Source organism: Moschus berezovskii, chromosome 24 (genome assembly GCF_049115385.1).
Source record: "Moschus berezovskii isolate FMDL1 chromosome 24, NW_MosBer_1.0, whole genome shotgun sequence".
Classification (NCBI taxonomy): domain Eukaryota; kingdom Metazoa; phylum Chordata; class Mammalia; order Artiodactyla; family Moschidae; genus Moschus; species Moschus berezovskii.
The window spans coordinates 51038162-51052052 of NC_142483.1; the positions used below are offsets into that span (position 1 = coordinate 51038162).

The 13891-nt window shown below is 46.2% G+C and overlaps 1 protein-coding gene across 1 annotated transcript in view; it reads left to right on the top strand.

The window, feature by feature from the left end:
• The window catches only part of MLH1 (mutL homolog 1), an 89399-nt gene extending 76435 nt beyond the window's left edge, over positions 1-12964 (top strand). Inside the window, exons 14-19 of the mRNA XM_055414667.2 lie at positions 5616-5724; positions 7636-7699; positions 10499-10663; positions 10932-11024; positions 11306-11419; positions 12644-12964. Of these exons, the coding sequence (XP_055270642.2) occupies positions 5616-5724; positions 7636-7699; positions 10499-10663; positions 10932-11024; positions 11306-11419; positions 12644-12811 (713 nt within the window). The 3' untranslated portion in view covers positions 12812-12964. The remainder of the gene's footprint in view (positions 1-5615; positions 5725-7635; positions 7700-10498; positions 10664-10931; positions 11025-11305; positions 11420-12643) is intronic.
• Positions 12965-13891: the final 927 nt, after the last annotated feature.

Here is a 13891-nt window from a genome sequence, read left to right on the forward strand (position 1 = left end):
GCCTCCTCAGATAACACTTTGCCTTCTTGGATTTCTTGGGGATGGTTTTGTTCACTGCCTGCTGTACAGTATTACAGACCTCAGTTCATGGTTCTTCAGGTGCTCTGTTTACTAGATCTGATCCCTTCAATCTATTCTGTTTTCGTCACCTCCACTGTATATTCATAGGGGATTTGATTTAAGTCATACCTGACTGGCCTAGTGGTTTTCCCTGATTTTTTTAGTTTAAGCCTGAATTTTGCTGTGAGGAGCTGATGATCTGAGCCACAGTCAGCTCCAGGTCTTGTTTCTGCTGAATGTATATAGCTTCTCCATCTTTGGCTACAAAGAATGTAATCAGTCTGATCTCGGTATTAATCATTTGGTGATGTCCATGTGTAAAGTTGTCTCTTGTTTTGTTGAAAAAGGGTGTTTGCTCTGACCAGTGTGTTCTCTTGGCAGAATTCTCTTGGTCTTTGCCCTGCTTCATTTGGTACTCCAAGGCCAAACTTGTCTGTTACTCCAGGTATCTCTTGACTTCCTACTTTTGCATTCCTGTCCCTTATGCTGAATAGGATATCTTTCTTTTTTTTGGTATTAGTTCTAGGTTTTCTAGGTCTTCATAGAGATGATCAACTTCAGCTTCTTCAGCATTGGTGGTTGGGGCATAGACTTGGATTACTGTAAATTTGAATGGTTTGCCTTGGAAATGAACTGAGACCATTCTGTCATTTTTAAGGTTGCACCCAAGTACTGCATTTCGGACTCTCTTGTTGACTCTGAGGGCTATTCCATTTCTTCTAAGGGATTCCAGCCCACAGCAGTAGATATCATGGTCTTCTGAATTAAATTCTCCCATCCCTGTCCATTTTATTTCACTGATTTCTAATATGTCGATGTTCACTCTTGCCATCTCCTGATAAACCACATCCAGTTTACCTTGATTCATGGACCTAACATTCCAGGTTCCTATGTGATACTGTTCTTTACAGCATCTGATTTTACTTTCATTACCAGACACGCCCGCAGCTGAGCATCATCTCCTCTCTGGCCAGCTGCTCCATTCTTTTTGGAGCTATTAGTAGTTCTCTGCTCTTCCCCAATAGCACACTGGATGCCTTCTGACCTGGGGGGCTCATCTTTCAGTGTCACATCTTTTTGCCTTCTTATACAGTTCATGGGTTCTCACAGCTAGTGTGTTGGAGTGGATTGCCGTTCCCTCCTCCAGTGGACTACATTTTGTTAGAAGTCTGCACTGTGACCCAGCCATCTTGGGTGGCCCTACACGGCATGGCTCATAGCGTCACGGAGTTACACAAGCCCTTTCACCATGACAAGGCAGTGATCCTTGCAGATTCCTGTCAAGAACCTTTCTTCTTTCCTTGAGTATTTTCATTATCTCCGTTTTGAATTCAGTGTCTGTCAGGTCTGTTTCATCATTTGTTCTTTCTGGGGAATTCTCTTGATCGTTTAACTGGGAGTGGTTCCTGTGGTTCTTCATGCTCTTGCTGTATGAGTTAAGGAGAAACGGTATCGACTGTTGGAGCAGGAGTCTTGGAGGGCTGTTTCTGTGTGGGAGTGTCCCTGTGTAGCTTGTGTGGGTTTAATGTGATGTGAGGGCTACTTTTATTTGTGTGTTTGGCTGCTGGGTCCTGGTGGTGGCGTGCAGGATCTTTAGTTGTAGCAGGCGGGGTCTAGTTCCCTGACCAGGGGTTGAACTGGGCCCCCTGCATTGGGAGTGCTGAGCCTTAACTACTGGACCGCCAGGGCAGTCCCGTGAGGGCTGTTCTCAGTATGCGCCTGTGGGCTCTTCCTCAGCATGTGCTGGGTGTTCTCCTTTTGATACAGCGGGTGCAGATGTGGTGGCTGGTGCCGGGTAATGGGTTTTTCCGTGCTAGTGGCAGCTCATGTGCAGCCCAGCAGCTTTGTGATGGGAGTGGAGGTAGCACATGCCTGCTCCTGGAGGCTGGGAGGGAGCAGCCCGCAGCTGGAGACTGCTCCTGCATCCCAGGGGGTGTCAGAGACTAGTGGCTCTCGGAGCTTGTCCTGCCACCCAGCCTCATGCAGGAAGAAAGGCTGTGACGGTGGGGACTCCCCTCCCCTCATGCGCCTCAGCCCCTCAGGTGCGGTCACACCGGACTGCAGCCCTCCCCTGTGTCCGCACAGCACCCCCACCCCGTCCTGTCCGCGGGCCGCTCTCTGGGGAGCGCAGGGCAGTGGCACTGGCCGTCTGAGCAGGCCCACAGACCAGACCGTGTTCCCTCTGAGGCCGCCCCTCAGCCCTGGCCCATCTCCCTGCTGGTGAGGGTCCAGCGCAGGACCTCTCCTCTTCCGCAGCTCCCTCCCTGTGCCACAGGTCCAGTCTCAGGCCTTCCTTGCTTTTTTTTGTCCCTCTCGGTCACATGGAGGTTTTCTCGCCCCTTCAGAGGTCTGAGGTCTTCTGCCAGCGTTCAGTAGATGCTCTGAGAATCCTTCCACATCTGCATGTGTCTGATGCGCCTGTGGAAGGAGGTGAGCTTCACGTCCTGTGTCCCACCACTCTGAACGGCTCCTGTGTCACACAGTCACCTTTTCACCTATTGAGGGAATTCTTTCTCACTCTGGGATAATGAAATCATTGCTCTTTTGTTAACTCCTAAAATGCTTATATGTAAATCTCTTGTCCACCTGGGATTTAGTTTTGGTATATGGTGTTACAGGCACAGTTTCTATGTATCTGATTGTTCCATATTACATTGTTAACTCTGTTTGTTTGAATTTATCCAGGATTTTTTGCTCATAATTCTTTTCCTCAGACCTTTCATGGTGTACAGACTTACTTCCTCTTTGAGTGGGGCTGTGGATGGAAAGCTTTTTGTTCTTCGCTGGATTTGAAATTTCAGAGTTGCGGTTACTTTCTCTGAGTGCACTGAAGGTGTTAGTCATTGGCTCCTGCTATAGTTGAAAATTCAAGTGTCAGTCTTTTTTTTTGTGCAGCTTGCGGAGATCTAGGGATTGGACTGGCGCCCTTGGCCGTGAAAGTGGAGTCCTAACCACTGGACTGCCAGAGAAGTCCCTGTCAGTCCTGTATTTTGTACTTTGTGGTGCTCTCTCCTCTCTCTGAGTGCTTTTAAGGTCTCTCCTCTCCGGTATTCTGTTCATCTCCGGTCTAGGTTTGGTTGGGCTTCCTGGAGCTGAGGCTTGGTGTCATTCTTCACTTTCGGAACGGTCTCTGCTACTTTGTCTGGAGAGTCTTCAGTTACTGTCTCTGTTTCCCAGCCCTTGTGCAGCTTTAATCACTTCTTTATTTCCCTGCACGTTGCATAGGCTTTCCTGTTTTCATGTCGTCAGTCTGTGCTTCTGATAGTTCTGCCTTTTAATTGCCTTGCCAGCTTTGTCCACTCTGTTCAGTTGGTCGTGATTTTTCTTTTTAAAGATTTATTTTTGGGTTTTGGCTGTGGTGGCTCTTGGTCGCTGCACATGTGCTTTCTGTGGTGGGGGTGGGAGGGAGTGGTGTGCAGGCTTCCTGTGGTGGTTTCTCTTGTTGCACAGGCTCCGCGCGCAGGAGTCGCGAGTCGCAGCATGTGAGCTCAGCAGTTACAGTGCAGGCTTGGTTGCTCCACGGCACGTGGGATCTTCCGGGACCAGGGATCAAGCTGGTGTATTTGATTGCATTGCAAGGTGGATTCTCAATCACCAGGGAAACCTGGATCTTGATTTTTAATTTCAATTCTTGTATTTTTAATTTTTAGACATTTTGTTTTATTGAAAATCTCCTTGATCATTTTTTAATATGAACTTTAAAAAAATTAACTCTGATTTTAATTGTTAAGGTTGAGTCAAAATAAATCATTTTCCCCATTGTTTATCATGAAATGTTTACCCTCATCTGTTAGTATATTAAAATATAAAAGACCTTGTGTCACATGACCTTGCCAAGGGTGCAGATAAAGACAGTTCTGCTTCTTTTCCTTTCATATTTTTACACTGCTTTCCTTGCCTCACTACAGTGTTTAGAACCCACAATACGATGTCAAATAGAATGAGTGAGCAGGGGAGTCGTTATCTTTTTCTGTATTGTGGAAAGAAGGCATTTATTATTTCACTGTTAAACATGATGCTAGTTGGAGGTTTTTCAGATTAAGGAAGTTATTTTCTACTCCTAGTTTGCTGAGGGATTTTTTTTTTTTGACTGCACCACACAGCATGTGGGATCTTAATTCCCCAACCAGGGATTAAACCTGCACCCCCTGCGCTGGAAGTGTGGAGTCTTAACCACTGGATTGCCCGCATTAAGACAGTCTCTGAGAGTTTTTATTTAAAAATTGTTGTTGTCAAATACTCTTTCTGTGTCTGTTAAAATGATTATTTTTTCTCATTTATTCTGTCTGGATGGTAAGATTTTCCAAATGCTAAATCACCTTACATTCCTGGCCTAATCTCTTCTTGATTATATTATTCTTTTTTTCATATTGCTGAACTTAATTTGCTAATTTTTTGTTAAGAATTTTTGCATCTGTGACCCACAAGGATATTGGTAAAAAAATTTCCTTTTTTAATGTTTTCTCATAATAGGGTTAGGTTAGGGTTATGCTCACCTTGTAAAGAAGGAATTACTGTCGTCCTTTATTTTTTGAAAGTTTATGTAGAGTGTTGTTTCTATTTGTTTTTTCTTCCTATTTTTAGGTTGAACCATAGTTGATTTACAATATTGTTCGTTTTGGGTGTACAGCAAAGTGATTGTTAAACACACACATTCTTTTTCAGATTGTTTTCTGTTCTAGGTTATTACAGGATATTGAAGATAGCTCCCTGAGCTATAGATTAGGTCCTTGTTTATATCTGTTAATCCCATACTCCTAATTAATCCCTCCCTACCTGCTTTCCCCTTTGGTAACCATAGATTTTTTTCTGAGTCCTGTTTTGTGGATGTTCATTTGCATTGTTTTCTAGATTCCACGTACGGGTGAAGCGAGTTTCGTCTTTCCTCGGTCATTGTGATGGTCTGCGCTCACTTGTTTTAACGCCTCTTAAGCACACTGTACGTGCTTACTGTTCTGTCATCTTTACTGGAATTTCCAATCTTTAAAACTTGGCAGATACTGACTTTGTGATTTCTTCTGGGTTCTAATTCTTGGTGCCTAGTTTTGACCACAGAGGTCCTGATTCTTTACCTGTGAGGAATGATTTGAAGTCTGAATTGAAGATGAATTTCTCCGGAGAGAATTTGCATTTGATTCTAGGAGGGACCTGGAGAACAGTCAGCCCTGGAATCAGTTTACATTAAAACCTCCACACACTTTTCAGGCAGCCTGCTTAGTGTGAATCGGGGCTGCAGAAGGGGCACGTGACCTCCTGTCACAGCCCCCACTTCACCCCATGCCTAGGCTTTCAGAGTCTGCACACACTGAAGTCCATGAATCCTGTAGTTCCTCCAGTATCTTAGTGTCTAAAGGGTTTCAGAGCTCTTGTTACCTCTCTGGCTTCCTGCTTTAATCTTCTGGCAATTCCTTGTTGCCTTTTGAAAGGCTGATTCTGTCTTATTCCATCTCTGTGTTTCAGTAGGAGTCTCCACGCCTCTAGTTCTGGTGCCTGGTGCTCTGGGGTGCAGGGAGGCGTTGGTGGGGGCTGTTTCTGACCTGCGTCTTGTTTTCCAGCTCTCCGGGAGATGCTGCATAACCACTCCTTTGTGGGCTGCGTGAATCCTCAGTGGGCCTTGGCGCAGCATCAGACCAAGTTATACCTTCTCAACACCACCAGACTGAGGTAAATCGGTGCAAACGTGAGAAATGCAGAGCTGCTAGGAGGGTGGTCCTGGAGACAGGCGGGAGAAGCTGGGGAGAGCAGGGTGACAGTGGGAAAGGGCCCAGCTTCAGAGGCAGACACGTGCGGTTTCTCACCCAGGCGCAGCATTTACAATTTATGTGACCATGGACAAGTCACTTTGATCACTGAGTCTCGGGTTTCTCTTCTGTAAAAGTGGGGCATCACTAAATTCACAGGGTTTTGTGAAGGTAAAATGACGCGAGACCCCTGGGTTTGCTTGGCTGCTATGAGCCGGGTGTTGCGAGTTTGGAGCTGGTGGGGTGTTCCCAGCATGTGTGGTGTACAGCAGGGGCTGCGAGCTGCTCTGCAACACCAGCTCTCAGCTGCTCAAATCCAGCTGATTCGATTTAAAGCTGGGATCAGGGGCAGATTGAATTCAAGTAGTGGGGAGGGAGGGCTGAGTGCCTGGGAGGCTTTGAGGGAGGACCCCCCCCCCCCGCCCCGCCCCTGTAACAGGGCACCCTGCTGACGCAGTGAGAGGAGGGAGATCATGTGGGCCTCAGCCCCAGCCAGTGCAGCCTCCAGGGCAGGGAACAGAGGCAGGGGAGGGGCGAGAGGGCCTGACACCTCCTCTCCTTTCAGCTTTGGGATGGAGCCAGGGCCTGTTCCAGCCCCGAAGAGCCAGTGGGGTCCATGAGCACGGGATGGGCCAACTTGGCAGCGCCCTTTGCCCAGCACGTAGCCGGTGACATTTATGGTTGTTTCCAGGGATCTTTGCGGATGAGCTCCTGTTGAGTCTAGAACCTCTAATAAATATGATCTCGAATTGGTAGTTCAGGTGGGCGGTGCTGCCACCCTCCATCACTGGACACCGTCACTTGGCTGTCGTGGGACTCTGTCCTGCTGAGATCCCACGTGACCTCCCTGAGCTAGAACTGCCCCACCAGGGAGCTTACTGCCGGCACAGCCCGGCCTTGGATGCTGGTGACTCCTTCCTCCTATGCTCGGAAACCCTTAGTGAGCTCAGCTCAGGGCCACTGTCTTTCTTCAGGAGCTGTGGGCTCGCCCAGTGAGCTCTTACTGGTTATTGAGGATCCTGCTCCCTTTGTTTTTTCTTTGCCAGGAAATCTAACTGCATGATTTCCAAGATCCCAAATCACAGTTGTTTCGGTTCTTTCATTTCATGATTACAAACCTAGGCCAGTCCTAGAATCCTAGCTGCTAATAAATGTGAACAGTTTCCCAGTGAGCACGTGAGCCGGCTGAGAGCAGGGGTCTTAGACTTGGCTTCTTCCCTCCCCACTGACTGACTCTGACCCAGGGCCAGCCAGCGGCTCCCCGGGTACCCCGGCGTCCCTGCTGCCGTGCTTTGTCTCCTTTGATAACCAAGTCTTTAAACAAGACCTGTGTGCGTGGTGCAGATTTCTTTCGCAGCTGTGGAGCAGTTACTGCGGCTCTGTGTTTCTCAGGTAGTGCAGCATACTGTACACTGTACAGCTGCCTAAACCATCCCCCGCGCAGCCGAGTCTGTCTGCTCCTGACTACACGGAAAGCCCCTGCCCTCCCCGTACAGCCCATATTTCTAGATGGTGGGTTGTAAAAGAAATGGTTTATACGATTCTTTGCCAGTGGGGAAAAGTGAGCAAAAACTGCTTAACTTTGTCACCATTGGGTGCCAGAAAGGTGGGGACAGAGCACGGTGACGGCAGGGCCGCCGGTATCAGTGCGCTGCCCGAGTGCGGAGGCCACCGCCTCCCCGTGGTGCGGGTCCCAGGGCTGTTAGAAAGGCCGCCGCGAGGCCGTGCATCTCACCCCAACGTGTCTCGGGTTCTCTCCCATTGTGTCCCTGCCCCTTGGCTCTCAGGCACATAACTCTGCTTTTCCTTAAAGTCACTTCATTTTTATTTTCAGTGAAGAACTGTTCTACCAGATTCTCATTTATGATTTTGCCAATTTTGGTGTTCTGAGGTTATCGGTAAGTTTATTTCCTGCTTCTCATTTCTGAGAGTTCAACAACTGGTTATTTCTGAAAACAGCCCTACCCCGTTATCTTATTTGTTGTATATTGTGTTCCTAAATGTGATTAGAATAGTTTATGTATGAGTTGCATATGGAAGTATCCTTATAATATAGTTTTATACAAAGCAGAACAGTCACTTGGTAGCCAACTTAAATGTTTATTATTATAGAAACTAATACATATCTACTTAAAACTTAAGAGATAGAAGCAGAAATAAACATTCTCTAAAGCTCACGACCCAGACACAACCCAATTAACAATTTTAGTCTACTTTCAAAACCTTGTCATTGATTGCCTAATTTTAATTTAGAATTAAAAATCATACTGCCCATCTTCTTTTTACATTTGACATACAGAAAGCCCTTTGGAATTTTTATTGGGATTGTGTTGAGCATATACTGTAGATCAATTTGGGGAGAACAATCTCTCAATTTATTTCTTAACAGTCACATTTTTTGGATACTATTGTAAAAGGCTTTTAAAAAAATTGTCAATTGTTTGTTGCTGTTATATAGAAGTACAAGTGTTTCGCTAATTCTATTTTGTAACCTTGTTAAACTCACTTATTAGCTGTAGCTTTTTTATTGATTCCAGCAGATTTTCTAGGTATATGTTCACAGCATCTGTGAATAGAGACAGTTTTATTCCCTCCTCTCCAACCTAGATGCCTTTTCTTTCTCTTGCTTGGTTGTACCGGCAAGAACCTAAGTACAGGCTGACCAGCAGTGGTGAGAATGGCAGTACTCCGCTCATTTTTAATCCTGGGCAGCATTCAGTCTTTGGCCGTGGCGTATGTGGGTTTTGTGTAGGTACCCTGAGGGTGGCTGAGGAAATTCCTCTCTATTCCTTGTGTGCTTCAGGTTTTTATTCAGGAAGGGAGGCTGAATTGTTTTCAGATGCTTCCTCTGTATCTGTTCAGATAATTGTGTGGTTTTCCTTTTTTTAGTTTGTTAATTACATTGATTGGTTTTCATATTTTAAACCAGTCTTGCATTCCTGGGGTAAGCCCTGCTTGTACATGATATATTACCCTTTTTGCCCACGGGCTTCTCCAGACAAGAATACTGGAGTGGGTTGCCATTTCCTTCTCTAGGGGATCTTCCCAGTCCAGGGATATCTCTTGCGTCTCCTGCGCTGGAAGGTGGATTCTTTACCTCTAGTGGCACCTGGGATGTCCTACTGGTTTGTACTTTTCTTGTATTGTGTCTGGTTTTGGTATCAAATACTGGCTTCATGGAATGAGTTGGGAAATAGTTATTCCATCTTTGGAAAGAGTTTGTTTACAATTGTTTATGCTTTAAATGTTTGGTAAAATTCATCAGTTGAAGCCATCTGGGCCTGGAGATTTCCTCATAGGAAGATTTTTAAGTAAAATTTTTAGTGATATAGAGTTATTCATGTTAGTTTTGAGGGGTCTTCGTATTAAGTTTACTTTAAAAATACTTGCTCATTTAAGTTTTCAAATTTATTGGCATAAAGTTGTTCATAATCTTTATTCTTCTAGTGTGTGTACATCTGTAGTGATGTAACCTCTCTCATTCATAATCTTGGTAATTTATGTCTCCTTTGTAACTTGACCAGTCTGACAGGTTTGTCAATCTGGACCCAAAGACTGACTTTGGTTTCATTGATTCTTCTGTTGTTTTTCTGATTTCAGTTTCATAGATACTCGCTCTCATCTTTCTTATTTCCTTTCTTCTTAAAGTGCTGTAAAATTTTCCCAAGTGCTGCTTTAGCAGCGTCCCACACATTTGGATAAGTTTTCACTTTCATCCAGTTCAGAATACTTCTAAATTTCCTTTTGATTTTTTTTGACCCTCACATTATTTAGAAGTGTATTATTTAGTCTCTAATTACCTGAAGTTTTCTCAGAGATCAAGTATTGATTTCTAATTTAATTCCATTTTTGCAGAGAACATATTTGAATCCTGTTACACTTATTGAGACTTGTTTTATGGCCCAGAGTATAATTGGTGTTTGTAATATTCCATGTGCATTTGAAAAGAATTTGTGTTGTGGTCTAGAATGTTCCACAAATGGCAGGTGTCTCAAATTGTTGGTGACACTGAAATCTCATATGCTGATCTTCTGTCCACTGGTTCTGTCAGTTGTTGGGAAAAGGATATGGAAGCCTCCATGTAACCGCGTGTTTCTCTTCACAGTTCTGTTTATTCTTCGTGTATTTTAAAGCGCTGCTGCCGAGTGCATAAGTGTCTAGGACAGCTGGTCTGTCTGTTAACTGGCTCCTCTGTTATTATGGACAAGTAACAACAGTGCCCTGTGGGTCTGAAACCTGCCAGATGTGAGGGGACAGCAGTGACAGTGCTCAAAGGGGAGAGGTGGATGAAACCTTTGAAATCCGTCTCCTTCCCAGTCAGATGGTTTACCTGAACGCCATTCGCTTTAACGTGCTTTCCCTCCCCCTTGCTTTAGTAAGGCGGTAGGAAGAAACGAAGCCTCGGCCTCGTGAGTTTCTGGAAGTATGAAAGCAAGGTCTTTAAAGCTACACGAAAGGCAGTGCCTGTCCCAGCTTCTCGGCAGGTCTTTGTGTCGGTGACGCCTTCTCTGTTGAAATGGCCAGTGGTGAGGACAGCTTCGTTTGTAGATTTTCAGGTGTTTTCTTTGGGGGAATTGAGGAGTGAGTGCTAGATTTGTGGCTTCTCTCCTGCTGAGGTGACAGTGGTCCTGTGGGAAGTCAGGCAGTGTCTGGAAGGCCCGTTAATGCTCGCTCCTGATGTTCCTGCCCCTTCCTAGGAGCCGGCACCACTCTTTGACCTGGCCATGCTCGCTTTAGACAGTCCCGAGAGTGGCTGGACAGAGGAGGATGGTCCCAAGGAAGGCCTTGCCGAGTACATTGTTGAGTTTCTGAAAAAGAAGGCTGAGATGCTCGCAGACTACTTCTCTCTGGAGATTGATGAGGTGGGTGACGGCCGCTTTTGTCTCCCTTGTAAGTCCCCCTCGATCTCTGGGACTTGGTTTGCTGTGCTCAGTTGGTGAGCAGACCTAAAGAGAAGGTGGCTCTGCTAGTGCCAGCAGAGAAGGCTCTCTAAGCATTTGCCTCTGCTGCCCCCAGGGCCCAACCTGGTCGCTCAGAATAGCAAGTGTGAGGATAGGACCTGGAGCACGCACCAGGGAGATGGAATTGGTTTAAACTGTAACAGCCTGGTTTCTTATCCCGCTTGTCCAGGAAGGGAACCTGGTTGGATTACCCCTTCTGATTGACAACTATGTGCCCCCGCTGGAGGGTCTGCCTATCTTCATCCTCCGACTGGCCACAGAGGCAAGTGATGGAGCACGTCCTGATGACAGTCCTGTGGGGGGATGAGTGTCGGGGGGCAGGGGGGTGCGGGCTTGCAGCTCCACCATCATCTGTGATGATGAGGAAAAGGGTAATGAGGCTAAGGCCCCTCTCGTGCCCACCCACCGCAGCAGTTCTGGTCTACAGCTTTAACGCCTAAAAATCATGCGTACTTTTTAAGTCGTCTGCTGTCTCCATTTAGAAATGAAATGTGTTTAAAGCATGTACATATATTGATGTACTGAGTTCTCTCTTTGGACCAGGTGAACTGGGATGAAGAAAAGGAATGTTTTGAAAGCCTCAGTAAAGAATGTGCAATGTTTTATTCCATCCGGAAGCAGTACGTGTCTGCAGAGTCAACCCTTTCAGGCCAGCAGGTATGAGGGCAATACACGCTGGCGTTGCAGAACTGGGGTGGGCCCTCACACGAGCCTGCCCCTCTCTGAACTCCTATGATCCAAGGCACATCAGCTTTAAACACAGTGGTCAGCTTTTAACGAATTTTATCTCCTTCTGAAATACTACTGGAAGGTACCTCTAGAGTGATCTCACTGTCAGATGTACAAACAAGCCATTGTAGTGAGAAACAGACAGGCTCCAGGGCTCGGGGGTCCGTGTCCCCACTGTGAGCCTGGCATGTGCAGCCACAGCCGCCACGTCCCGGCCAGTCCCCATCTCTTTGGGCGTGTGCCTCCCTCTGCCTCTGACACTGTTGTTTCAGACGGGCCTGGCTGTAGTGGGCAGGTTCCCAGCTCTCCTTAAGGCTGGTCCCTGGGTTCTTCATGTTTCCACGTCAGATGACAGTGCTTTTAATCCACAACTATTTTGGAGGGTTTGTGTGGGTGAGGAGAGGTGACTGAAGCATGGGCACGCCTTAGATATTTTGCAAGTTCCGTCTCAGACCACTGCAAGAAAGCGAGTTGCACAAATTTTGGGGTTTCCCAGTGCATATAAAATGTTATGTTTATACTGTCCTGTGGTCTGTTAAGTGCAATATAGCATTGTGTCTTAAAGCCAGTATATATACCCACATTTAAAAATGCTGTTGCAGAGATGCCACCAATAGATTTGGTGCAAGGTTGCCAGAAACCTTCGATTTGTGTTTAAAAACAAACAAAATCACAACAGTCTGCAAAGTGCAATAACACAAGGTCTGCCTGTGGTGTCAGATGGACATATAGTCACTGTATACACATGGCCGTCTTGGCGATGGCACCCCGTCTCTGCTCCATTCCATGGGTGAGGACACTGAGGGACAGTTTCAGGGTCCGTACAAAGGCTCCCAGAGCCTGTGTGATTTTGGAATGTACTTCCTACTGCTGCCGTTCAGGCACCACACTCAGGAGGAGACATCATTTTAGATGCTGCTACAGTGAGCACTGTCCCCGAATGGAAACAGCTTCCAGGGGGAAAGCATCACAAGAGCCGTGGCTGATGCTCTTCCCCCCTCTCACTGCTGTGCTCAGGCCTGCAGGATCCCTGAGAGGCTGGCTTAGAAGAGAGGCTTCTCAGGCATGAGGTCACACAGCCCCACTATAAGCCACCACAACTCTTCAGGCCCAGCATACACTGGGATGTGGACTCTGCCTTGTCTCTTCCAGAGTGAAGTGCCTGGCTCTTCTGCAAACCCCTGGAAGTGGACTGTGGAACACGTCATCTATAAATCCTTCCGCTCCCACCTGCTGCCTCCAAAACACTTCACAGAAGATGGGAACATCCTGCAGCTTGCTAACCTGCCTGATCTGTACAAAGTCTTCGAGAGGTGCTGACTGTGGTCGTCTGGGGACTCTGGGGTGGTTTGTTCTTCCTTTTGTGTCCTGATGTCGGTAGGTGGAACTTTCACCTCACGTACGCCTTCTCACTAGGAGCACTGCTTCCTGTGTGGCAGATTGACTATAAATAAATAGCCAAATCTGTCCAAATGAGCATGAGTTATTTAATTTCACTACAAACGAAATTTTCCTGGATCCATTTTCACCTAGTATACCTGATTGTGTTGAAGACTCCCAAAAGTAGTTTGAAAGCCTCCTGGACATCTGATAAAAAGTCTAAATGGCCTTGAAAATTTTATATAGATCATGCATTGATTCGATTTTTATATTCTGATGAATTTCTAATATCAGGTGACAGACATTATGTTTTTTATGCTTTTAAAAGGCACCTGAACCTGTAAGAGACTCTGATGGTATTGTCAGTTCAGCTTTCTACATGGTCAATCTATTAATACCTTTAATAACTATAGTCTTAGTAAAAAAAATAAAGCTGAACAGTCCTTATGCAATGCATAACAGGCATGACTTTTTAAGTTAGCCTACTTTGTTAATGGCTGTCAATAATACCAGATATGATAAAGGCATTTCTAGGCATTTTTCTTTGAAGGGTGTTACAAAAATACAACCTTGAATCATCAGTGCCATTAAAAATAAGCTACCTTAATATCAGCCTGCATTAAGGAAATGTGCAGTCAGCACCGGGAGGAAGAATGCCTGTCGTTTAAGTGCAGCTCACAAGGCTCAGTGAAGAAAGTTCTGCGGAAAAGAACAGAAGAATCTTATCTTATGAGAAGTGGAGCTATTCCGTTTGGAAAAGACAAGGACGGCCAGCTCTGGGAGGAGCACAGGCTGGGTGAGCATGCGTGGAGAGGAAGAGGGACTGCCGAGGCCCCAGCTGGGCCACACAGTACGTCGGTTCCAGGTGTGGGGTCTGGGATGAGTCCGCCCCAGAACACGCCGCCCCGCCGCCCACTCCCACACACCACCGGGAAGAAAGCTTACAGGAAATCACCTCAATTCAGGAGGACACTGGTTTCCATAATTTTAAAACAGAGATAATTATTCTAAAGAAGAGAA